Source organism: Hemiscyllium ocellatum, chromosome 11, assembly GCF_020745735.1.
Source record: "Hemiscyllium ocellatum isolate sHemOce1 chromosome 11, sHemOce1.pat.X.cur, whole genome shotgun sequence".
NCBI lineage: Eukaryota > Metazoa > Chordata > Chondrichthyes > Orectolobiformes > Hemiscylliidae > Hemiscyllium > Hemiscyllium ocellatum.
In genome coordinates this window covers 1,709,219-1,735,583 of record NC_083411.1, presented here as the reverse complement: position 1 = coordinate 1,735,583, position 26,365 = coordinate 1,709,219, and the positions used below count along the sequence as shown (strand labels likewise).

General features: G+C 44.9%; 1 protein-coding gene across 2 annotated transcripts in view; it reads left to right on the top strand.

Moving 5' to 3' along the window:
* arhgef6 (Rac/Cdc42 guanine nucleotide exchange factor (GEF) 6) overlaps positions 1 to 26,365 on the top strand; it is a 168,081-nt gene that overhangs the window by 39,768 nt on the left and 101,948 nt on the right. For both annotated transcript variants that reach the window (XM_060832383.1, XM_060832382.1), the window contains exon 3: positions 6,162 to 6,249. In XM_060832383.1, the coding sequence (XP_060688366.1) occupies positions 6,162 to 6,249 (88 nt within the window). The remainder of the gene's footprint in view (positions 1 to 6,161; positions 6,250 to 26,365) is intronic.

Here is a 26,365-nt window from a genome sequence, read left to right as displayed (position 1 = left end):
TCCAGCTTCTGGGTACAGTCACCAGTGTAGCTGGTTTTATCAGGGCTTTGCCTGATGTTGATGGAGTTGCTTCAGGAAGGATGCAGACATTTCAGTGACCCTCCCCAGGGTTGTGGAGAGGCAATGCTGGTGGAATTTCTCCAATGCACTTATCTGTTTCTGATCCACATTGCAGCTCTCACTGCAATACAGCAGGGTGGTGATGGGACCAGGACCTCTTGTTGCCTTGTGGAAGATTCTGTTGTCAAATATTTACTGCCATAGTTTGGAGAATAGACCAAAAAAAACCCAGAAAATGCTGGAATCCAAAGTACACATGCAGAGGCTGGAGGAACACAGCAAGGCAGGCAGCATCAGAGGGACACGCAAGAGGCTGAGGGAACACGGCAAGGCAGGCAGCATCAGGAGGGACAGGCAAGAGGCTGGGGGAACACAGCAAGCCAGGCAGCATCAGGAGGGACAGGCAAGAGGCTGGGGGAACACAGCAAGCCAGGCAGCATCAGGAGGGACAGGCAGGAGGCTGGGGGAACACAGCAAGGCAGGCAGCATCAGGAGGGACAGGCAAGAGGCTGGGGGAACACAGCAAGCCAGGCAGCATCAGGAGGGACAGGCAGGAGGCTGGGGGAACACAGCAAGGCAGGCAGCATCAGGAGGGACAGGCAAGAGGCTGGGGGAACACAGCAAGGCGGACAGCATCAGGGGGACGAGAAATTGACATTTCAGGTCTAACTCTTCTTCAGGACTGGGGGGTGGATGTCAGGGGAGCAGTAGATAAAGGGGTTGGTGGGGACAGGGTTGTGAAGTGGGCATGGGTGAAGACCAAGGGTACGACCTGGTTGGTCAATGATAGGAATGAATCCGGTTGGTGGCTAGGAGAAGTGGAAGTGAGGGGGAGGGGCTGGGAAGGGAGTCGGCGGTTGGGGAGGGAGGTTACTTGAAATTGGAGAACTCATTGTTGAGTCTTCCGGGCTGTAGGAAGATGAGGTATTGTTCCTCCAATTTGCAGTTTGGTTCATTTGTGGCAATGGAGGAGGCCGAGGATGGTCATGTCAGAAAGGGAGTGGGAAGGGGAATTAAAACGGGCGGGGACTGGGAGGTCCGGTCAGCCCCCATGGGCCGGGCTGAGATGCTCGGTGAGCCGTTCCCTCAGTTTGCATCTGCTCTCCTCGATGTAGAGAAGATCACATGGGGAGCAGCTGATGCAGTAAAGTGGGTTGGAAGAGAGGCCAGTGAACCGCTGTAGACAGTGTTCTTCCAGCCTCCTGCCTGTAGTTGGGAGAAGGCTGAACTGGAGTAGCTGATCCGGTTTTGAATCTTTTCATCAATGAGAGCTCTGGAGCATGTTTCTGCTTGTAGTTGAGTCCAAGACTAGATATCGTAAAGAGAAGCTAGTCATTAATAAATCCATGAATAAATGGGACTTTGGGGAGATTCTCTCTCCAATCAGTGTTAAGAACATGGAACGTGCCTCCACAGTGAGTGGTTGAAGTGAATCATCTCAGTACGTTTTAGGAAACCTGGATAAACAGTTGTGGGTGGAAGGTGCGGGTCTTAAGCTCTCAATCTTCTGCTTTGGAGAAGTGAACTATTCCCATCGAGACATCACTGGCACCCAGGCAAAGCTTCAAGCTGCTGTTTGCTTTCCATTCCAGACACCTTTTGTAGGGTCACTGTTTGAAGATTCTGTGTTGAGCATTTTGAAATCTGTGCAAACTGGGAAAGGAAGCTGCTTTTCCCCTCTTTGTTCATTCTGACCTTGAGTTAAACTGATTCTCCATTGCAAACAGTGGAAGTACAGAGCTCCCATGTCTCAGCATCCTCCCAGCGGCACAGTCAGTTCAGCTGCGAGAGACCCTCCTGGTGACCCCAACTTTCACCCCAGAGACAACTAGGGATAGTATGGGGTAAAATCTCACCAAACAGCAGGAATTTGAGACAATGAGTTAGTAAACTTTGTTGTGAAAGACAGATTGGGTATGTATTGATCACAGAAACATCCTTGATTGATTTCCAAAGAACTATTTTGAAATTATCAGTTTGCAGAAATGTACTTTGTATCTGCATTTGCAGGAGGCTGTGTTTGAGTTTCCAGTGCTGGAATATTGGCCATTGGTTTGAGCTGCTGTTGATGTGCTTCCTTTGACTGTTCTTCTCCCTTTTAAAACTCTCTTGCTTTGACTTTTCCCAAAGTTCCAAAATAACTGCAACAGTATATAGAACAATAATTGTTGCTCCTGGAATTTGAGGAAATCGCCTCCAGCACCTAAAATACCTCAAAAAAAGGAGCAGCTGTTGCAACCAGAAATTTTTCCCGTCCTCCATCTTGGATTAACCAGAATCAAGACAATTTTCTGATTCAGTATGTGGATGTAACTACTAGAGAAGGTGAAAAACTTGACCTACTCTTGGGAAATAAGGCAGGACAGGTGACTGAGGTGTCAGTGGGGGAGCACTTTGGGGCCAGCGACCATAATTATATTTGTTTTAAAATCGTGATGGAAAAGGATAGACCAGATCTAAAACTTCAAGTCCTAAATTGGAGAAAGGCTAATTTTGATGATATTAGACAAGACCTTTCGAAAGCTGAGTGGAGGCAGATGTTCGCAGGTAAAGGAACGGCTGGAAAATGGGAAGCCTTCAGAAATGAGATAACAAGAATCCAGAGGAAGTATATTCCTGTCAGGGTGAAAGGGAAGGCTGGTGGGTATGGGGAATGCTGGATTACTAAAGAAATTGAGGGTTTGGTTAAGACAAAGAAGGAAGCATATGTCAGGTATAGACAGGACAGATCGAGTGAATACTTAGAAGAATATAAAGAAAGTAGGAGTATAATTAAGAGGGAAGTCAGGAAAGGTGACATGAGATAGCTTTGGCAAATAGAATTAAGGAGAATCTAGAGGGGTTTTACAAATATATAAAGGACAAAAGGGTAACTAGGGAGAGAATAGGGCCCCTCAAAGATCAGCAAGGCGGCCTTTGTGTGGAGCCACAGAAAATGGGGAAGATACTAACTGAATATTTTGCATCAGTATTTACTGTGGAAAAGGATATGAAAGATATAGACTGTAGGGAAATAGATGGTGACATCTTGCAAAGTGTCCATATTACAGAGGAGGAAGTGCTGGATATCTTGAAACGGTTAAAGGTGGATAAATCCCCAGGACCTGATCAGGTGTACCCGAGAACTCTGTGGGAAGCTAGAGAAGTGATTGCTGGGCCTCTTGCTGATATATTTGTATCATCGATAGTCACAGGTGAGGTGCTGGAAGACTGGAGGTTGGCAAACGTGGTGCCACTGTTTAAGAAGGGCGGTAAGGACAAACCAAGGAACTATAGACAGGTGAGCCTGACCTCAGTGGTGGGCAAGTTGTTGGAGGGAATCCTGAGGGATAGGATGTCCATGTATTTGGAAAGGCAAGGACTGATTAGGGATTGTCAGCATAGCTTTGTATGTGGGAAATCATGTCTCACAAACTTGACTGAGTTTTTTGAAGAACTAACAAAGGGGATTGATGAGGCAGAGCAGTAGATGTGATCTATATGGAATTCAGTAAGGCGTTCGACAAGGTTCCCCATGGGAGACTGATTAGCAAGGTTAGATCTCACGGAATACAGGGAGAACTAGCCATTTGGATACAGAACTGGCTCAAAGGTAGAAGACAGAGGGTGGTGGTGGAGGGTTGTTTTTCAGACTGGAGGCCTGTGACCAGTAGAGTGCCACAAAGATCGGTGCTGGGTCCTCTACTTTTTGTCATTTACATAAATGATTTGGATGCGAGCATAAGAGGTACAGTTAGTAAGTTTGCAGATGTTACCAAAATTGGAGGTGTAGTGGACAGGGAAGAAGGTTACCTCAGATTACAACAGGATCTTGACCAGATGGGCCAATGGGCTGAGAAGTGGAGTTTAATTCAGGTAAATGCGAGGTGCTGCATTTTGGGAAAGCAAATCTTAGCAGGACTTATACACTTAATGGTAAGGTTCTAGGGAGTGTTGCTGAACAAAGAGACCTTGGAGTGCAGGTTCATAGCTCCTTGAAAGTGGAGTCCCAGGTAGATAGGATAGTGAAGAAGGCGTTTGGTATACTTTCCTTTATTGGTCAGAGTATTGAGTGCAAGAGCTGGGAGGTCATGTTGCGGCTGTACAGGACATTGGTTAGGCCACTGTTGGAATATTGCGTGCAATTCTGGTCTCCTTCCTATCGGAAAGATGTTGTGAAACTTGAAAGGTTTCAGAAAAAATTTACAAGGATGTTGCCAGATTTGGAGGATTTGAGCTACAGGGAGAGGCTGAACAGGCTGGGGTTGTTTTGACTGGGGCGTGACCTAGAGGTTTACAAAATCATGAGGGGCATGGATAGGATAAATAGGCAAAATATTTTCCCTGGGGTCAGAGAGTCCAGAACTAGAGGGCATAGGTTTAGAGTGAGAGGGGAAAGATATAAAAGAGACCTAAGGGGCAACTTTTCACGCAGAGGGTGGTACGTGTATGGAATGAGCTGCCAGAGGAAGTGGTGGAGGCTGATATAATTGCAACATTTTAAGAGGCATTTGGATGGGTATATAAACAGGAACGGTCAGGTGGGACTAGATTGGGTTGGGATGTCTGGTGGGCATGGACGGGTTGGACCAAAGGGTCTGTTTCCGTGCTGTGACTCTGTGATGAAATTATGAATTCTGGATTAGGAAATTGCTGACTTCCTCAGTTTTGTATCTCCTGTTGGGGTATGGTTGGGGAGTGAGTACTGATCTTATTGCAGCTACAGACCATCTCCTGGCTGCCAGCTTGATTCAGTGGTAACATTTACTGTGGGCTGGAGCTCCCATTGCTGCAGTTGTTCGAGTTGGACCCATCTAAGTAAGAAAGTCAGTTCAAACCCGATGCTGTCTGTTCTGCAGGAATAGAGTATTCAGAGACAGCCAGTTGTGGCTCCTGGTCACCAAGTTTTCTTGTTGTGAACTGATTTGTCATTGAAGGCTGCCCTGATTAGTTCAGAATGTGGAGGTGCTCATTTGGAACATGTTTGCTGTGAATGCAATGCACTGCAGCTTGTGTTTTCCATGGACTCATTTTGCCAAAATGGGATCTGCATCCTGGCTAACAGCTATACCTTTGACACCTGTCAATTGGGTTTTTCTTGTGTTAGAGGTTTGCTCTCTGTAAACTGGCTGCCATGTTTGCCTACAAACAACAGTAATTGTAATTCAAAAGTACTTTGTAGACTGGATAATAGACTGGGAGATCCTGAGGGCTTATGGTAGATATTGTTTTACTGCAGGTTCTCTCTGTGACGAAATGGGATGACAAACCAGAATTACTGAGTGGATTAAGTATTTTGGAGTATGGAAAGTCCAGACTATTGTATCCAAAGTCCCATAAATGGTTAATCTCAGCAGTGAGCTTCATACGCTGAGCTGTTTTTCAAACATTTTGGGTTGCTCCTGCCGTCCGTGTTAAAGAGGAAGGAAACATAGATCAGATGGTTCAAAACAAAGTTCACTCACTTCAAGCTGATTCACTTCATTAGTCCTTTTTCTCCTCTTCCTGCAAATGTAATTGGCAGCTAAAGTAATCTGTTCTTAAATTTTTGGAATAGTTTGAATAAATATTTAATGTGAGAAGTTTTGCGATTCAGGCAATTGAACATGGCTATTTTACAGAAGTGTCCGGATCTCGGGAAGGTTCACATCCCCTTTTGGTGGATTGTGGTGCATCTTAATGAAACAGAAGTTAAATTGCTTCATGTAAAAATAATTTTTGTTTAAATGGTATTAATGAACTTCACTATAGTGAGGCAGACAACAGATACTGTAGACTGTACACTGAGTATTGATTCGTGGGTGATAGCACCATCGTATGTCTAGTGTTCTCGAAACCTAAGTTAATAATTCATACAACTTAAATCTCACCATTAACAGATTACAAATTAAATTTAGATTTAAGAAACAATGTGTGAATAAAAATTAGGACTCAGTAAAAGTGATTTGTGAAGCCGCCAGACTATTGTAAAAATCCATCCAGTTGACTTGTGTCCCTCGGAAGGAAATCTGTCTTAGGATTGGACAATAAATGGTAACCTTTCTATCATTGCCCACTTTCTGAGCGTGTAATGTTTCTGTACAAGTTTAATTTTGATTTACTTTTGATTTTGTTGTTTGCAGCAAACATTTGATGTCAATGACCTGTACAAAGGACTGAATTTCAACAAGGTTTTGAGCACCCTTTCAGCAATTAACAAGGCCACTGAAGGTACGATGTGACTTACTTTGCCTTGGGAGGGGATTTACTTTTTCAGCATCTTCCCATCTGGCTGGTGGTTTTGGACAGCCATCAGTGTGATTTGCTCATGCTGTGTTGAGTGGTTTGTTTGGTGTTGCACGCTTTTCTTAGAATGTGTGAAGGGATTATTGAAGACTGTGAATTGTATGTTCAGTTAGGTTGCAGGTTTGAAAAAAGAAGTGAGCGGTTTGTATCCAACATGACGGTAGTATCACAGCTCTGCTGTTAGTTAAACATGAATAAAAACCTGGCAGCATCTGTGTGGGCAGAAACAGTTAACATTTCAAGTCAGAGTCACACTGGACACGTTAGTTCTGTTTCTCCACAGATGCTGTCGCTTAGCTTATCCAGCACTGTTTTTTGTTTCAGATTTAGAGCACCCGCAGTATTTTGTTTATATGTAAGCAAAGATCTTTCTTTCACCAGCACTGCGCATAAAATTAATTCCTAAAATTGGTTCAGTTGTACGCAGGGAAACTTTGCCCATCTTTCAACCTGAACCCCAGAAACACATGTTTTAGTCTGAAGAATATGTTGAGCACCTATGAATCCAGACTGATGGATCTACTATTCAGTGAGCTGGCACTCGAGTAAAGGACTGGTTCTTCATAAGTGATTTATCTCATGGTGCTTATACATGACTTCAGCTCCTCCATTATTGAGATGTCTCAGTGACCTCTGAAGTAGCCTTGCAACACTGGGTATACAGGTAACATAAATCTTCAAAAAAAAACTCAACTCCGTTTAGTTTTTGCTTTCCATGGTTTGCCACCCCTCACCAGCCTGTGGTGATGATCATCTCCCCAGAACGTTACACTGGGGAAAGACTCCCTACAGTTGAACTGTCTTTTCTGTTGTACTTACTGTGTGCTGGTATCACTGGATTCTGAGGCACAAATCTAACAGATTGTAAAAGGGCAAAGTTGAGGGAAGGCGTGTTGATAAATCAGGGTGTGTATTTTTTGTCATTCCTGTAGCTATGTGAGACACACCAATACAGGGAAAAAGAAATCTCACAACAACTACTTGCATTTATACATTGCCTTTCGCATAGTAAAATGGTCCCAGGAACATATTGACACCAAGACACCCATGAACATACTGGAGCAGGTGACCTAGCTTTCAAGGCCTGTTCTGTAAAGCAGACAAAAGTGGAAAGGGTTCATGGGGTCATTGCAGAACTGAAGATACGTCCATCAATGGTGGAGTAATTGAAATCAGTGAGATACAAGAGGAACAGAGCAAAGAATGTTGATGATAATGGGACTGGAGCTGAAAAATGTGTTGCTGGAAAAGCGCAGCAGGTCAGGCAGCATCCAAAAAGCAGGAGAATCGACGTTTCGGGCATGAATCCTTCCTGAAGAAGGGCTCAGGCCCGAAACGTCGATTCTCCTGTTTCTTGGATGCTGCCTGAGCTGCTGCGCTTTTCCAGCAACACATTTTTCAGCTCTGATCTCCAGCATCTGCAGTCCTCACTTTCTCCTAGATAATGGGGCTGGAGGAGACTACAGAGATAGGGAGGGCTGAGACCAGGGACCAATTTGAAACCAAGGATGAGAATGTTAAAATTAATGAATTCCTCAACCATTAACCGCTGTAGATCAACAAGCATGGGTGGAGCTGATGACTGATGTGAGCAGCAGAGTCTTCAATGAGCTTTCAAACCATGCACATAGAAGCAGGAATAGGCCATTTGACCCAATCGCTTATGCTCAGACTGTACCCTCTGGTCCAAGACTGTCCTGCAAGAGGAAATAACCTTTTTGCATCTACCTTGTCGAGACCCTAAACATCTTTTAAGTAGAATCAAGCAGACTCTAGGTGCTGGAAGTTTCAACTAAAGTCATTGTGCTGGAGAAACTATTTTTATGCCATCGGCAAACTTGATTATAATACTTCCACGTTTGTCCCATTCCAGTCACTAATATCTATTGCATGTAATTGTGGCCTCCGTACAGATTGCTGTGTCTCTCCACTTGTTACAGGTGGCCATCCTGAAAATGCCCCCTTTATCCCAACTCTGTCTTTTATTAGTTGGTCAATCCTTTGTCCATGCTCATATATACCCCCAGTATGATGCGCTTCTATCTCATTAAGTAATCTTACATATGGTACCTTATCGGATGTCTTATGGAAATCAAAATAACTTTCATCTACTGCTTCCCCTTTCTCTCTCCAGCTTCTTACCTCCTTCAGAGAATTCTAATACATTTATTTATTAGATATGATTCCCCTTCATGAAGTCTTGCCAACTCTGTTTGATCAGATTATATATTTCTGAATGCTGGTATCACTCACAGTCAGACAGCACAGAAACAGATCCTTTGGTTGAATTACTCCACACTGACCATGTTCCCAAACTAAACCAGTTCCACCTGCCTGTGTTTGGCCCATGTCCCTCCAAATCTTTCCTATTCATGATATTATCCAAAAGTCTTTTTAATTGTTGTAACTATACCTGCATCCACTACTTTCTCTGGCAGCTCATTTCACACACTAACCACTCCCTGTGTGTAAAAAAAAAGTTCCTCCTAATGATGTATTTGAAGCTTTCTCCTCTCATCCTAAACATATGCCCCTAGTTTTAATGGGTTTACAGTAGTATCAGATTTCTACATTTTGCCAAGAACAGATACTCATCGAACTGGTATGCAATTACCTGTTTTTGTCTCCTTCCCTTGGCCTTCTCCATCGCCAGACCATAGCAACATGACGCCCGGAGGAAGAGCGCCTCATCTTCCGCCTAGGAACCCTCCAACCACAAGGGATGAATGCAGATTTCTCCACCTTCCTCATTTCCCCCCCCCCACCTTATCTCAGTCCCAACCCTCGGACTAATCTTCTTCCTGACCTCTCCGCCCCCACCCCCGCTCCGGCCTATCACCCTCACCTTAACCTCCTTCCACCTATCGCATTCCCAATGCCTCTCCCCCAAGTCCCTTCTCCCTACCTTTTATCTTAGCCTGCTTGGCACACCTTCCACATTCCTGAGAAAGGCTTATGCCCGAAACGACGATTCTCCTGTTCCTTGGATGCTGCCTGACCTGCTGTGCTTTTCCAGCAACACATTTTCAGCTCTGATCTCCAGCATCTACAGTCCTCACTTTCTCCTTCCCTTGAGGAAAGGAGCTACATTGGCAGTTTTCTAATCCTTTGAGACTTTTCCAGAATCTCATGATCTTTGGAAGATTGCTACCAGTGTGGCCACTATCTCTTAAGGCACTTCATTTAATATCATTGGATGCATCTCGTCCCATCCTGTCCCATCCCTCCTATCGCAGGTCCAGGGGACTGATTGCTCTTTAGCCTCACTAGTTTCTCTCGTTGTTTTTCTCAAGCATATTCATTGTATGTTTTTTTCTATCCTTCTTGTTGTCATAGGTTATTTAGTTCTTTGGAATGCTGCTAGTGTCTTTTACTGTGAAGCTTGATGCAAGATATTTATTCAACCCCTCAGCCATTTCCTGATCCCTATTATTGTTTTCCCAGCCCAATTCTCAAAGGGGCCTAAACTCACTTGGACCTCCCTCTTCCTTTTTATATATTAAAGAAATTCTTTTTGTCTGTTTTGATATAAATTGCAAGTTCACCCTTAGAGTTTATGTTCTCCCTCTTTACTTTTGGCTGTCCTTTTTTGTTTCTTTAAAATTTTTCATTCTTATGATTTACCACTAATATTTGCCACATTTTGTTTTCTTGCAATTGGATGCTGTCCCTCATTTCCCTGAATAACATGGTTGACTTATCCACTTTCTTTTATTAAAAAGAAATGTGTTCCTATGTCCAGGAAAGGCAAAACATTTCTGCGTACCATGCACGAGAGAGTTTGCTTAATATCAGCACTAGTGTTTGGTACGTGGTAAAATTTTGTGTAGTGTGTATGTATTAGGTATCAAAATGAATTCAACTGTAGCCCATTTTAACTTTGCTTTTAAACCTACTGGAACAATTCATCTCTGACACTGACCTGGGTCCCATTTGCATTCATTCCCTTAAATCCAAATGCTTAGCCACTCCTGCTAAATGTCATGACACTCTGTTAAACCCTGCTCTTCCTATGAAGATTTTTCATGATTCTAGGATTACCCTGGAACACAAACAGATCTCTTGGCACCTTTTCTGTATTGCAGTCCGTCTTGTCAAATCCTTCTCCTTGTGGCCTCTGCTTTCATCCACACCAATAATGGAGAGGTGCTGGTGGACCTCTCTGTCTATGGGTAGATGGTGTGGCACTGGGAAAAGCACAGCAGGTCAGGCAGAACCTGAAGAAGGGTGCTGCTTGAAATATCAATCTCCTGCTGCTCAGATGCTGCCTGACCCGCTATGTTTCTCTCAGCATCACACTCTATCTTCTGTGACTCTCCAGCATCTGCAGTCTTAGATTCCCTACAGTGTGGAAACAGGCCCTTCAGCCCAACAAGTCCACACCGACCCTCTGAAGAGCAACCCACTCAGACCTATTCCCTTACATTTACCCCTGCACCTAACACTAGGGGCAATTTAGCATGGCCAATTTACCTAACCTGCACATCTTTGGATTGTGGGAGGAAACTCACGCAGACACGGGAGAATGTGCAAACTCCACACAGACAGCTGCCCAAGGTGGGATTTGAACCCGGGTCCCTGGCACTGTGAGGCAGCAGTGCTAACCACTGAGCCACAGTGCCGCCCCAAGTCCTCCCTCTTTCCTCTCTGTCAGTGATACGATCTGCCTCTATCAGACCTCTCTACAGTCTCATCCTGAACTGAATTGTTCACAATGCCCTATTTGACCCTTGGGTAAGTTTCTGACCTCACCACCTTTTATAATGTCATCTAACCCTGTCCTGCCTCAGTTCATCTGATCTGAAAAGCCTCCTCCCTGCCTTTACTACCTCAAAACTTGACTTTTCCAACTCCTTCCTGGTCATTCTCTCATCTCCATAAACCTGAGCCAACCAGCAAAGACCCATTGGTGAATTTATAAAAAGCTAATCTAAAATTGGCCAAAAGTCCTGTTTGCCCATTGTCCCAAAGCTTGCTTTTATTGACCTCAATCTGGCAACATTTTTGTGCATGCCATCAGCATCTTGATCTTTAAACATTCTTATCTGTCTTTCACAGTCTTCCATTTGCTTGCCTCTCTCTATCTCTATCCTCCCCTTCAGCCCTCCAACCTCCCGATGTTTATATACACCTCCAATTTGGCCTATAATGTGTCCCCAGCTTTATGTACTCCCTCATTGATGGCCATGCTGTCAGTTTAGGTCCTAACCTATTTAAGTAATATATAGACAGAGAGGTTCAGAAAGCATTTAGCTTCATTGTTCAGGTGGAGCTGGGGCCCATGTTGAGGCTGTACAGGATGTTGGTGGGGCCTCCGTTGGAGTACTGTGTACAGTTCCTGGTGGCCCTGTTAGAACAATACTGGCTCTTGGGCTCTCGATGTTAGGCCGATCTTTGATCCTACTCTAAGATCATTGTTGAAGGAAGGAGCTCATTAAGCTGGAGGAGGTTCAGAAAATATTTGCCAGGATGTTGCTCAGAATGGAAAGTTTGAATTATGAGGAGAGGCTGGATAGGCTGGGATGTTTTTCACTGCATCATAGGAGGTTGAGGGGTGACCTTACAGAGGTTTATGAAATCATGAGGGTTATAGGTAAGATGAATGGCAGTTATCTTTTCCCTCGACTGGGAGATTTCAACATTAAGGGGAGTATTTTTAAAGTGAGAGGAAAAAGTTAAAAAAGACGTGAAGGACAACTGTTTTTACACAGTGGCTCATGTGTGGAATGACCTTCCAGAGGAAGTGATGGTTGTGGGTACAGTTTCAGCATTTAAAAGACATTTAGATAAGAACATGAACAGGAAATGTTTGGAGGGATATGGACCAAGCACAAACAAGTGGGATTATGGTCAGCATGGACGAAGGGTCTGTTTCCATGCTCTGTGGCTCTATGACAACTGGAGTATCCTCTCTTCACCTTTCTGTTCTATCTTCATCTTTCCCAGGGCCACTCCTAATGAAGGGCTTCTGCCTGAAACATCGAATCTCCTGCTTCTCAGACACTGCCTGACCTGCTGTGCTTTTCCAGCACCACACTCCCACCCCCCCTCTTTACCATGCTGCTATAAGCTGATCTCTTTAATCAAGCTTTAAACTCCTGTGCTAATGTCTCCTTATGGCCCAATGTTGAGTTTTGTTATTGACCTCTTGTGATATACTTTTGGGATCGTTAACTTTGAATATATTTTATAAATCCAAATTGTACTGTTGAAGAGTAATGTAACTTCCACATTGAGGGACAAAGCTGCATTATTTAGAGGAGGAGTAATTATTCCTCCAGCTCAGTTATCCTAAATGTGCATGGCTTCTTTTTCCTGTGAATGGTTAGATTACCATGACAGACTTTCGTGCTGCCTTGTTGGAAAGTGAGGTAATGGAACAGTTGTAATTAGTGTGTAGAGTTCATCCGCTGAGCATCAGCATGCTGTTTCAGAGAGATGATGTCATGGGTGAGTCTGTAATTAATTAATTATAGGCTGGTTGAGAAGATATTTGGAATAAAAATATATTGTTGAATCTAGTACTGTACCATTACTGCATTGATATAGAGTTTAAAGGTTTGAACAATGAGGACAGTTTACATTAAGGGACCACAAGCCAAGTTAAATTTAGTAGGTCGGGGGGAGACCTAAAATGAGCAGTGTTTTGTTTGGTTCACTGCAGAAAAGCTTTCCTCTGGGGAAGGAATCTGGAAGCAGTGGGTGCATGAACCCTCTTTCTGTAAAAGCTGTAGGTGTTGGAGGTCGAATGAAATCTCCACAATGAGGGATAGTAGGTTTTCTCCGAGTAAGAGAATCCACAAAAGAAGGAGTAAAGACAAATGGAGTTTAGACACAGGTCACCACAATCCACTGAAACAGAACAGAGGGACCTGGGGGCTTGGGGGTGCCTCTTCCTTTTGGACTTCCTCTAACCTGGAGATCACTTTTTTTAATCTAAAGAATCTTTATTGAGAAATTTGAAACCTAATGTACAAAATGAAGCTGCAAAACGTCAGTCTTCAGCTGAGAATTAAACATCAATCACAGATTTAATTAGACGAAAATGATTTTCATTTTTCGTGTTGGCACAGTTAACATTGTGATAAAGTTATCTTTTTAATTTAAATTTGTCAGTTAAACCATCTTTAAAACAAGGTTTTGGTCAAAATGTTCAGAAGAAAACTAATTTTCCAATTCATAGATCCTCCTGGTATAACACTGTTTGTGATAGTGTTCAGAATAATCGGTTCCTTGCAGTGATGTTTGAAGTATCGTTGTCGCAGAAACTTATCCTCAACAACTAGGCCGACAGGGATAGGCTTGTGGGAACAAGCTTAGGCCATTCGCCCCATTGAGTCTGTTCCACCATTCAGTGCAATCATGGCCTTTTCCACCACCTTCATAACCCTCTTCTCCGATCATGATCAAGAAATGATTCAATCTCCTGTATCATGTCACATTTCCTTAAGAAAGTCATTGATTCAGCCTCCCCTTCAGCATTGATTACGCATGGAAGCTGGATTTATACTTAAAACATGTAAATACACCTTGTCTTGAAATGTAGGTGGTAGCATTCTCAGAATCTCTCAGATCAGAAAGGGGCCATTCAGCCCATTACACCTGTACTGCCTCTTTGTAAAGAGATGATCTTTCCCTGTAACCCTGCACACTTTTCCATTCAAATATTTTAACAATTTGTCTTTGAAATTATTTTTGAAACTGCTTCTGTTGCCCTTTAAGGCATCTTTAATGCGTGAAATTTATAATAAATTTTGCAGGAATATCATCACAGTTTAGCATCTAGCTATGTGCAAACATATTTGGCCATTTGACCAAACATGTGAGAGGTAGGTTTTAAAGGAGCAAAGAGAGTTAGTGACGGAGAAGTTTAGGTCAGGAATTCCAGAAATTAGGATCAAGGCCCATGAAGGCATGGTCACCAGGATGAAACAATTCAAATCTGGGATGTGGAAGAGGCTAAGTTTAGAGGGGATCAGATATCATTTGAGGGTGTAGAATAGGAGGATTGTTATGCTGTGTTTGTTTGTAAGGCTAAGGATTCAAAATGTGTTTTCAACAGTCTTCTGAACCTGTTCAAACATCATCAAAGAGTTGAGTACCTATACCTTTTGGTCACACTGTCTCTGTATCCTCTTTAAAATAGTCCCATTCCACTTGTATTACTTCTCGTCATTCTCCCTTTAAAATTACTTCTTCAATGTGTTTTCCCACTTGGCCACTCTCTCTCACTGGTGTCTTTCACATTGTGTTGGCTGGGGTGTAATTGAGAAGTAAAAAGGTGTATTGCTGGAAAAGCACAGCTGGTCAGACAGGATCAGAGAAACAGGCGAGTCGATGTTTCACGCATAAGCTCTTTGTCATTGCTGATGAAGGGCTGATGCTTGAAATGTTGACTCTCCTGCTCCTGTGATCCTGCCTGCCTGGCTGTGCTTTTCCAGCACCACACGTTTTGACGCTGAACTCCAGCATCTGCAGTCCTCCCTTTCTCCTGTAACTGAGAAGTGGTAGCCTTGTACAAGGAGTAGCTACATTGGAAAGTAGACTTTCTGAAGCCTGGAGTGTAATTACTGTTGGCTTCAATCCAGAACCATCCAGGATGGGACAGGCTCCTCACTCTGCAGCTCCATCCCACCTGGCCGTGCGTAGTTCTTTAGCTCCTGCTGCAGACAGCTGTGAATTCCTCTCCGAACAGTCAATATTTACCTTTGCTTTTTGGGAGTTTTGGCTTTTTTGACTAATCAGTGATTTTTGCTCAAACTCATTCATTTTTGAATTATAAATTGCAAAACTGCTCTGGAGAATGGTGTTTGAATCTGTGACTGTGCTCCATTGGCAGTGAGGAAGGTCGCTGCTTTTCATTGCTCAGATCAAGGCTTGCTTTAATTAACTGATCAACTGGGATTTCACTGTTTGGACTCTGAGCAGGACCAGTTCTGGGCACATGGAATCATGCGGGTTAGTTTCACCATGAGCTGCTCTGTCAGGAGGTGAAGGCCACAGTTTCCTGATTAAACTGGTGCAGTGCTCCCAGCGAAACCAGGAAGTTTTAACCTGCTTTCAGAATGCATGGTGGAGATGTGATTTGAACAGTGCTTTTCTGTTGAATGTTTTCAGGGTGAACAGCAGCAGCACCGCTGAGGAAAGAAGGAGAGGTCACGGGTAAAGCGAGGACAAAACCTGGGTGTGGAAACATTTCTGAATGAAATCTAGACCTGGTTATATGCATCCTGCCACGTGACAGTGCTCAGCAGCTCGCTCAGTCTTTAACAGAGTTGGTTCTGCAGCACAGCCATTGTCAGCTTTGAACTGCTAAATGGGCCTAATTAACGAATTAGAATTTCTCAATCAGTTCAGTTTATCAACTACAATTATTCAGGCTTTAAATTGAGTTGGCCAGTCAAGGCACAGTAATGCATATTGCTGAGATGGTCTGGATTTAATCTGAAGCTGTTTTCACAGTAACGCAGTTCTATTTCTGTGTCAGATTAACAAGATCAGATAGGAGTTTTGATAAGATGCCTGAGGTATACCATTGCCTAACTCGCTGGTGAGTGTGTCTTCTGCTGTCATGTTGAGCTGTTTGGGTTAAATACCCAGCTTTAGCTCTCTTGTGAATTGAGTGTTTAGTGTGTGAGGAATATTCTGCTTAAACGGGATCTTTATGAAAAGATTGTGTGTGTGTGTGTGTGAGAGAGAGAGAGACTCCAACGCTTAGTATTCATTTGTTCACCCTAAGCCAAGTGAGAGATATTTTGGTGAGTGTTTCCTTTTAGTGGTGTTCCACGTGGTGAACCTAAAGGGGCAGCACGGTACCATGAGCCAGCCACACACAGCAAAGCAGATACTTTGCTGTCAGTTATTTGGTTCCCTCTGTTATGCCATTGATTAGCTTAGACTTAATGGTCTAGAATTCCCTCACTAAACCCCTTTGCACTCACTCCCGCACTTTCCTCATTCAAGAAACTCCTTCAAACTGACCTCTTTGAGCTTCTGTCACCTGTTCAAACCTCTCCCTGTGTAGGCTGTTTTATTAAAAAAAAATCCTGTACTATGTTTTGGCATGTCTTACTGCATAGGAACTGGAACAGGCCAGTCAGCCCATCAAGCCTGTCCTGTCGTTCAGTACAGTCATGGCTGATGAAACGTTTACCTGTCTATTACCTACCCCATCCCTGTAACTGATACACCGCTAATCAGAAATCCCTCAACCTCTACCCTAAATACACTCAAAGAATGAAGCTCTACAGCCCTCTGTGGTAGAGAATTAAAAATGGTCACAGTCTTCTGAGTAAAATAATTTCTGTTCATCTTGGGCCTAAATGGCATCTCTGTACTTTAAATGTCCCCAACCAGTGGAAAGGTCTATCCTAAGTTGCAATGAGATCACCTTTCTTTCTGCAAAACTATAGAAAATACTGGCCCAGTTTACCCAATCTCTTCATCGGACAATTGTGTTATTTCAGGGAACCAGAATCGAACACCATGTTGTAGCTGAGCCAGTGATTCATGAAGATTTACAACAAAAACAGAAGTTCCCAGTTATACCAGTCTTGACTGTAGTACGTGTCTTGGTGCATTCTGAGAGCATTTGATAATAAACCTCATGTAGGAGGTTTAAGTGATCAAAAGCTTGGTCAGAGAGGGAGGTTTTCAGCAATGTCTTTAAGGGGAGGATTGGTAGGGACGGAATTCAAGGGCTTATGGCTCCATGGGTAAAGACACAGGCACCAGTAAAATTGGAGGTGCTGAGGAGGAGAGATTTTTGGGAGTGCAGCAGTCACAGACAGTTGTAAAGTAGAGAGAGAGAGAGACAGAAGAGGCCGGGAAGAGCTTCCTTCTGTACTCTGACTCCATATACTTTTTTTTAAGTCTTCTGAACCCGTCCTGCTAACTTCAAAGGTTCTTGTACATATACTCCCAGGTCTTTCAATTTCTACACCCTCTTAGAAATGACCCCATTCTGGGTGTGTGATTCTTCCTTGCAGAATGAATCCCTTCACACATTTTTAAGTGAAATTATTTCGTTAATGTCTTCTCATTTTCCCTGTGTCTTTCGGATTGTGTTGGCTGTGCTGGAGCTGAGAAGTGGTCTCACTGCACCTGCTTTGGAGAATAGTCTCACTGAATTTGCAGAGCCTTAGGGAAACATGGTCCTCAATTGTACGGCCAGCCATGCTGTGGAATGATAATACCCAGCGATGTAGTTTAGTCTGTAATCCTTTTGACATTTCACTTTAATAATCTAAGAATGTAATGAGTAATGAGTTATAACCGGTTAGACAATAATGATAATGGTCATTAAAATAGTCATAGTAGTTATAAAAGTTGTAAATTTGACCAAGAAGAAGAAAAGACGGTCAATTGAAATAATTCAAGGCACCTCACTGCTGGAGACCACAGCTGCTATCGAGCCAAGCTGCAGAATAACCTTCAAAGGTGCAGTAGCATCCCTGGCATATACTTTGAAAGCACAGTTTCTAGATTTCCTGTTGACATTTTCTCTTGGTGAAATGTATTGCTGGAAAAGCGCAGCAGGTCAGGCAGCATCCAAGGAGCAGGAGAATCGACGTTTCGGGCATAAGCCTTCCTGAAGAAGTGCTTATGCCCGAAACATCGATTCTCCTGTTCCTTGGATGCTGTCTGACCTGCTGCGCTTTTCCAGCAACACATTTTTCAGCTCTGATCTCCAGCATCTGCAGTCCTCACATTCTCCTATTTTCTCTTGGTGCCAGTGTGTCACTGGGCCTGATATCAGGGTGGTAGAAATTAGTGGTTTCTTAGTGCCTATTCCATCCTTTAATCCGTCATCCACTGTGAGCCCTTGATTGAAGAACATTTCAATAAAATGTGTTTGGTGCTCAGAAAAGGGCAAGCCTGGTAAGGCTGTCTACAGGAGTGCAGAGTCCCAGGGCATTTACATAGGTTGGAGAAGGATTTGAAACTTTGGTTCTGTCCAGTCAGAGGTGAAAGGGTCACTTAACAACTCTGAAGAAGCTTAGTCTGTGATGTGTGTTGGATGAGTAATGAGGAGGAAGGAGGGGAAATGACTGATAGGCAGGCAATGTGTGGTTATCAGGGATCCATAATAGCTGGTCTCAAAATCTTACCTTGGGGTATTTCATTGTTATTGAAGAAAGTAGTTATGCAAAAGGTGTTCGGGAGTCCACTGTCTGTGTAAACAGAAGGCATAGAATCAGAGGGTGCCCGCAGTGTGGAAACCGGCCATTTTGGCCCATTGAGTCCACACTGACCCTCTGAAGAGCATCCCACCCAGATCCCCCCCCCCTGTAAACCTGCATTTCCCATGTCTATCCCACCGAGCCTGAAACATCCCTGGTCATTATGGGCTAATTAAGCATGGCTAATCCATCCTAACTTGAACATCTTTGGACTGTGGGAATGTGTAAACTCCACACAGACAGCCACCCAAGGATGGGATTGAACCTGGGTCCCTAGCACTGTGACCCATTGAGGGTTCACCCGATTGAATCCTGGCTGGAGAGGATTACCTTCTGTATACATATTGTGTGGACATATATTCCTGGACTGAAAAAGAATAAAGGATGATCTCATTAAAATATAGAATATTCCTGAGGACTCGAGTCCTGGCTCCTCTGGATAAGTGATTCTTCCAGCCACAGATTCCAGATTAGATTAGATTAGATTCCCCTACAGTGTGGAAACAGGCCCTTTGGCCCAACAAATCCACACTGACCCCCCCCAAAGAGTAACCCACTCAGACCCATTTCCCTCTGATTAATGCACCTAACACTATGGGTAATTTAGCATGGCCAATTCACCTGACCTGCACATCTTTGGACTGTGGGAGGAAACCGGAGCACCCAGAGGAAACCCACGCAGACACGGGGAGAATGTGCAAACTCTACACAGACAGCCACCCATGGCTGGAATTGAACTTGAGTCCCTGGTGCTGTGAGGCAGCAGTGCTAACCACTGAGGCACCGTGCCGCTCACATTTAGAGTTGCTGTCTTAGAATTAGAGATTAACTGTTTACAACCGAGCTGAGGAGGACATCTTTCTTCACTCAGTTGAGTGCGAGCTGTGGATGCTCAGTCGTAGAGTACCTTCAGGAAAAGTTGATAGATGTTTTTTGGCAGCGAAGAGTATGGGGATCGACTGGGAGAGTGAAATGGAGGAGAAAATTATCCATGAAAATGGCAGAGCTGACTTGAGAAACTGAAGAGCTTCTTCATTATGTTTCTTACATCTATATGGAGTCTTAGAATCCCGATATTGTAGTGCAGAAAAAGGCCGCTTGGCCCATCCAGTCAGGTGGCTAATCCACCTGGCCTTTACATCCCTAGACACTAGGGGAATTTTGCATTTACCTAACCTGCATATCTTTGGGATAGTTGTTTTAGAAAAACTGGCTGAGTGGCTGGCTCCTGTGCTGTAAGTACAAGAATTTTCTGAAGATCTGGAAAGTGATGAGCAGACTATGTTAATGTGGGCAATGCTGAAGCCAGAATCAAAAGTTTTTATATCGAGGCAGCAACTGAGCTGAGCTTGGAGAACATGCTGACGTCTGTAATTGGTACAAGATTCACACCCGATGCCCAACTGTGACGAGGCTTTATTGACTGAGCTCATCGACTGAAGCAAGCAGAGCTTTGTGTTGTTTCAAGACTTTGATCAAACATCAGAAATCAAAGGTTTTTAAATCAAAAGAAATGTGAAAATCCAGGACTTTTCAAGTATGAACCTCTTGAAACAAGATAGCTGAGCCTCTTGCTGTTTAACGATGTAAATATGTAAATATTTAAACAGATAAATGATGCGTGGGTATCTCATTTCCAGTGGTTCCTGTTTGATGAAAATATTAAATTGGTGAGGATTCCTGACGTTTAAAGAGGGAAGGAGAGAAAGATGAGAAGAAGGAAGCTTGAATGCAGGGAAAGAAATTTGCATTTCTATCTCAATTTATCACCTCTCTTCAAAATCTCTTGCACAGTTCATACGCACTGAATTCCTTTGAAGTAAATTGGCTGCTCTGGATGTCACACGGCCGTCAACTTGTGCATGGCAGGATCCCATAAACATTAATTCACCAATCCGTCTGTTTTTTGTCAGGCAGGAATGTCGCAGCATCGTGAAAGACTGCCTCGAGTTGATTCCCTTGGGACCTTTCAAATAATTCTGTGGAACTTTTATTATCTATTCAAACTGAATGCCTAATCTCAAGGAAATATATCAGACCTGAAATAAAAGTGAAATACTATTGTCACAGAAAGATGAAATTGCCTCTTAAAGTTACCTTTTTGTTGCATTTCTAAAGTGGAAGAATTATACATAAATCTGAGCTTGGTTTGTATTTCTGTGCTGTGTACGGTCCGAAGGGGATACATGGTTTTAGTTTCATTTTAGATTTGATGTATGAGTGCTGCTGAAACTGACTTACACGTGAACAGGGATTTACAGCCTTAGAGCTAGAGATGAACAATTCAGTGCAGGGTAGATGGAAGAAAACTGAGTATTCATGACAGGAGTCCAATATCTCACAGACAGAGCCTTCAAGGAGGCGATTAAATCAGAATGAAAAGAAGTTGTTCCTTTAGCAGTCTCCAAAAAGACCGTGCAGGGTAAAAGTACGGAGTATCTTAAGAGAAAGTCAGTGAGTGTATGCTTCTATGTTTGTGAATATTAGACAAAGGAAACTGAAGCTGGCCAGAAAGTGGCTGGAAGATGAATAAATAGAAAACCCATGTGTACTGAAAGTGTTCAGGTGTCAGGAAGAATAAAGCACCAGAAATCAATGACACTGGTGCAAACTGAACAAGGAACTTTAGAGTAGAGGCCGTGTGCTGCTTTACTGAGGTTGGAGTATCTGTTACGTTATTGTTGAGGTAATAGGATTGAATCTTTGTTTCTGATATAGTATAAGATAGTTTTTGTTGCAAACGTTTCGTCCCCTTTCGACATCATCAGTGCTTGGGAGCCTCCTGTGAAGCGCTTCTGTGCTGATTCCTCCGGCATTTATACTGGTTTGAATCTGCCGCTTCCGGTTGTCAGTTGCTGTCCGCTGCAGTGGCCGGTATATTGAGTCTAGGTCGACGTGTCTGTTGATAGAATTTGTGGATGAGTGCCATGCCTCTAGGAATTCCCTGGCTGTTCTCTGTTTGGCCTGCCCTATAATAGTGGTGTTGTCCCAATCAAATTCGTGTTGTTTGTCATCTGAGTGTATGGCTACTAGGGATAGCTGGTCGTGTCGTTTCGTGGCTAGTTGGTGTTCATGGATGCGGGTTGTTAGCTGTCTTCCTGTTTATCCTATGTAGTGTTTTGTGCAGTCCTTGCATGGGATTTTGTAAACTACGTTGGTTTTGTAAAACCAAATATTGCTTTCATGGTATATTTAGTTTTGTGTATAATAAACTTTATTCTTAAAGTATATTGACAGCAGCTTTGAATGTGGCAGCAGTGGGTACTGCAGATGCTGAGATTAGAGTCAAGATCAGAGTGGGTGCAGGCAGCATCCAAGGAGCAGGAAAATCGACCTTTTGGGCCAGAGCCCTTCATCAGGAATGAGGCTGGGAGCTGCGGGGGTGGAGAGATAAAAGGGAGGGAGGGGCTGGGGCTGGGGAGAGGTCTTTCAGCCCCTCTTAGCTACCTTCTCCCCAGCTGTGCTTTTCCAGGACCACTCTAATCTTGACAGCAGCTTTGAGTGTACTCACTGATTGACCACTGCTGTAAACTAATAACATAAGTAAAACCTGTGATTTATTAAGCCAGCTCTCACTTTGGATCTGACTTGTTCAGTATTTCCACCAGCTGGGATCATGCCAACATATCTGCTGCCTCTGTCCCTCTAAGTGGGATAAGTTGTGGTTTTGGAAGGTGCTGTCAAGGGAGTCTGGGTGAGTTGCTGCAGGCATCATGAGAGGGCATACTGCTGCCCCTGTGTGTGTTGGTGGGGTAGGGGTTGGGGAGGGAGAGGGTTAGTATTTAAAGTGGTTGGGTGGGGCAGGGAGAGGGTTAGTATTGAAGGGGGTGGGGCGGGGCGGGGAGAGGGTTAGTATTGAAGGGGGTGGGGCGGGGCGGGGAGAGGGTTAGTATTGAAGGGGGTGGGGCGGGGCGGGGAGAGGGTTAGTATTGAAGGGGTGGGGCGGGGCGGGGAGAGGGTTAGTATTGAAGGGGGTGGGGCGGGGCGGGGAGAGGGTTAGTATTGAAGGGGGTGGGGCGGGGCGGGGAGAGGGTTAGTATTGAAGGGGTGGGGCGGGGCAGGGAGAGGGTTAGTATTGAAGGGGGTGGGGCGGGGCGGGGAGAGGGTTAGTATTGAAGGGGGTGGGGCGGAGCGGGGAGAGGGTTAGTATTGAAGGGGTGGGGCGGGGCAGGGAGAGGGTTAGTATTGAAGGGGTGGGGCGGGGCGGGGAGAGGGTTAGTATTGAAGGGGTGGGGCGGGGCGGGGAGAGGGTTAGTATTGAAGGGGGCGGGGCGGGGAGAGGGTTAGTATTGAAGGGGGTGGGGCGGGGCGGGGAGAGGGTTAGTATTGAAGGGGGCGGGGCGGGGAGAGGGTTAGTATTGAAGGGGGCGGGGCGGGGAGAGGGTTAGTATTGAAGGTGGTGGGTGAGACGTGAGTCAAGCTGCTTTGTCCTGTATGATATTGAGTGTCTTGGTGTCATTGGAGCTGCACTCACCCAGGCAAGTGAAGAGTATTCCATCAGCCTCCTGACCTGTTGATGGTGCTCAGGATTTCAGGGGTCAGGAGGTTACTCGCTGCAGTATTCCTAGCCCCGATTGGCTTTTGTAACCATAACGTTTCTATGGCTGATCGAGTTTGGTTTGTGTTTGATGGTAACCTCCAGGATGTTGAGAGTGAGGGATTCTGTAATGTGAAATGGATAGATTCTTTCTTCTTGGAGGTGGTTGGTGCCTGGCAGTTGTGTGGTGTAAATGTTGCTTGCCACTTGTCAGTCTGAACGTGGAAGTTGTCCAGATCTTGCTGCCTATTGGCATGGGACTGCTTCAGTATCTGAGGAGTATGTGTGATGCTGCTCATTTCCTGTGAAAATAATTTCTTTCCCTTTCCATCAGTTTTCATTTTGATTAATGTTCAACTGATTCCCTTTTGAAGCAAAAAATCTAACACTTAAAAAGTGCAAACATTAATTGACAGCTTCTATACATCAAGCATCTTTATTGTCACAGGAGCATTCCAAAGTGTTTTACAGGATAGTAATCGACTGTAATCGACTTGGCCAAAATTCCAGTCGGAGAAACATAAGGAGTGTTTGGGCTGTGATGGGCAGGGTTTGAAGGAAGGAATTCTCGAGCATGGTTCAGCTGAAAAGCCAGAGCTGATGGGAGTAGGGAAGCAAGATTGTCAAATTGTGTAGTTGGTTTTCAAAGAAAGGATTCAGTATGAGCTGCTTCCTGTTTGATTCTACATAGTTCTGGGTGACGTGTTGTTCAGGAAGGAGAGGTTTATCTCTCACATTCTCGCTTTCCTGCCTGTAACACAGGAAGTTTGAGACTAGGCTGTGGTTGTACAAACTGTGTCTCTGTGGTCTCTACAAGGGGGATAACTGCCTTTATCAGCTTGTGAGCACATTTTAGCCCATGGATAAACTGGGCTGGAGCAGCAGGGATTATAACATGAACTAGGGAATAGAGAACAGAAAATCAAACAAAGAACTGGGAATGCTAGAAATCTGAAACATAAACAGAAATAGCTGGAGACACTCTCTGTCTGGCAGCATTTGTGAAGATACAGCAGAATTAATATTTTGGGTCCAAAATGGAACTGGATCAGCCACAAAAGCACCCATTATGGCTACAAGAGCAGGTCAGGGCCTAGGAATACTGCAGTGAGTAACCTCCTGACCCCTGAAATCCTGAACACCATTAACATAGCACAGGTCAGGAGGCTGTTGGAATACTCTTCACTTGCCTGGGTGAGTGCAGCTCCAATGACACCAAGACACTCAATATCATACAGGACAAAGCAGCTTGACTCACGTCCCACCCCACCACCTTCAATACTAACCCTCTCCCTGCCCCACCGCAACCCCACCCTCTTCAATACTAACCCTTTCCCTGCCCCATCCCCTTCAATACTAACCCTTTCCTTGCCCCACCCCAACCACCCCCTTCAATACTAACCCTCTGCCTGCCCCACCCCAACCACCCCCTTCAATACTAACCCTCTGCCCGCCCCGCCCCGCCCCACCCCACCCCCTTCAATACTAACCTTCTCCCTGCCCCGCCCTACCCAACCACCTTCAATACTAACCCTCGCCCCGCCACCCCCTCACCCCACCCCACCCCACCCCCTTCAATACTAACCCTCTCTTTGCCCCACCCCACCCCACCCCCTTCAATACTAACCCTCTCCCTGCCCCACTCCACCCCACCACACTCCACCCCCTTCAATACTAACCCTCTCCCTACTCCACCCCACCCCACCCCCTTCAATACTAACCCTCTCCCTGCCCCACCCCACCCCCTTCTATACTAACCCTCTCCTTACCCCACCCCACCCCACCCACCCCCCCATCTCCTTCAATACTAACCCTCAGCCCGCCCCGCCCCACCCCACCCCTTCAATACTAACCTTCTCCCTGCCCCGCCCTACCCAACCACCTTCAATACTAACCCTCGCCCCGCCACCCCTTCACCCCACCCCACCCCACTCCACTCCCTTCAATACTAACCCTCACCCCACCCCACCCCACCCCACCCCCTTCAATACTAACCTTCTCCCTGCCCCACCCCACCCCCTTCTATACTAACCCTCTCCTTACCCCACCCCACTCCACCCCCTTCAATACTAACCCTCTCCTTACCCCACCCCACCCCACCCCACTCCACCCCCTTCAATACTAACCCTCTCCTTACCCCTCCCCACCCCACCCCACCCCACCCCCTTCAATACTAACCCTCTCCCTGCCCCATCCCACCACCTTCAATACTAACCCTCTCCCTGCCCCACCCAACCACCAGATGAATCACCTGATGAAGGAGCAACGCTCCGAAAGCTAGTGCTTCTAATTAAACCTGTTGGACTATCACCTGGTGGTGTGTGATGTTTAACTTTGAGTTTGGTGAACGGCTGTTTCATTTGGAATGGAGAATAGTGTACATTTGCTGCTGGTCGAGTCAAATTTGAGTCAGATTTGGGGAGTGTTACATGGCACAATTTCAAACATTGATGGTGCCAAACTTGGAAGCAAGTTGTAGACCTCAAGAGGGCGTGGACTCTTGAGACAAACCAAGAGCACAAACACCTGGCAACATCAACTCCATCCTCAAACTAGAAGACCTGTGCCTCACTCCCACTTCACCTTCAACAACAAGATCTAGAAACAAATAAATGGCACACCTGTGGGATCACTAATATCAGGACTCTTAGCAGATGGCAGTGATGTAGAGGTTAGAACAAACAGCCCTTCCCACAATCCAGCCCAAGCTTTGGGTCTGCAAGGTGGATGACACCTTTGTCATCATGAAATGCAACAAATTGGAAGAAATTCACAAACACAAACAACATCCATACCAGTATAAAGTTCACCAAAGATGGAGAGAACAGCTTCAGACTCCCCTTCCTAGATGTCACATTAGAATGAAAAGCCAGTGGAGAGCTGCAGACCAGTGTCTACAGGAATGCCACCACATTGACCAGATACTCAACTACAGGAGCAACCGTCCCAACACTCTCAAATGGAGCTGCATCAGGCCATTATTTAAATGAGCCATAACACACTGCAGCACCAGGAACTACAAGAAGCCGAGAAAAACCCCTATACAATGTATTCAAGGCCAACAGATACCCGATAACACAGGGCAAAAGTGAGGACTGCAGATGCTGGAGATTGGAGTGGTGCTGGAAAAGCACAGCGGGTCAGGTAACATCCGAGGAGCAGGTAAAATCAATGTTTCGGGCAAAAGCCCTTCATCTGGAATTCCCGAATTCTGCCTGAAATTTTCCTGCTCCTCGGATGCTGCCTGTCCTGCTGTGCTTTTCCAGCAGCACTCTAATCTAGACCTGATAACATAGTCTGCCAATTCCTACACAACAGACCA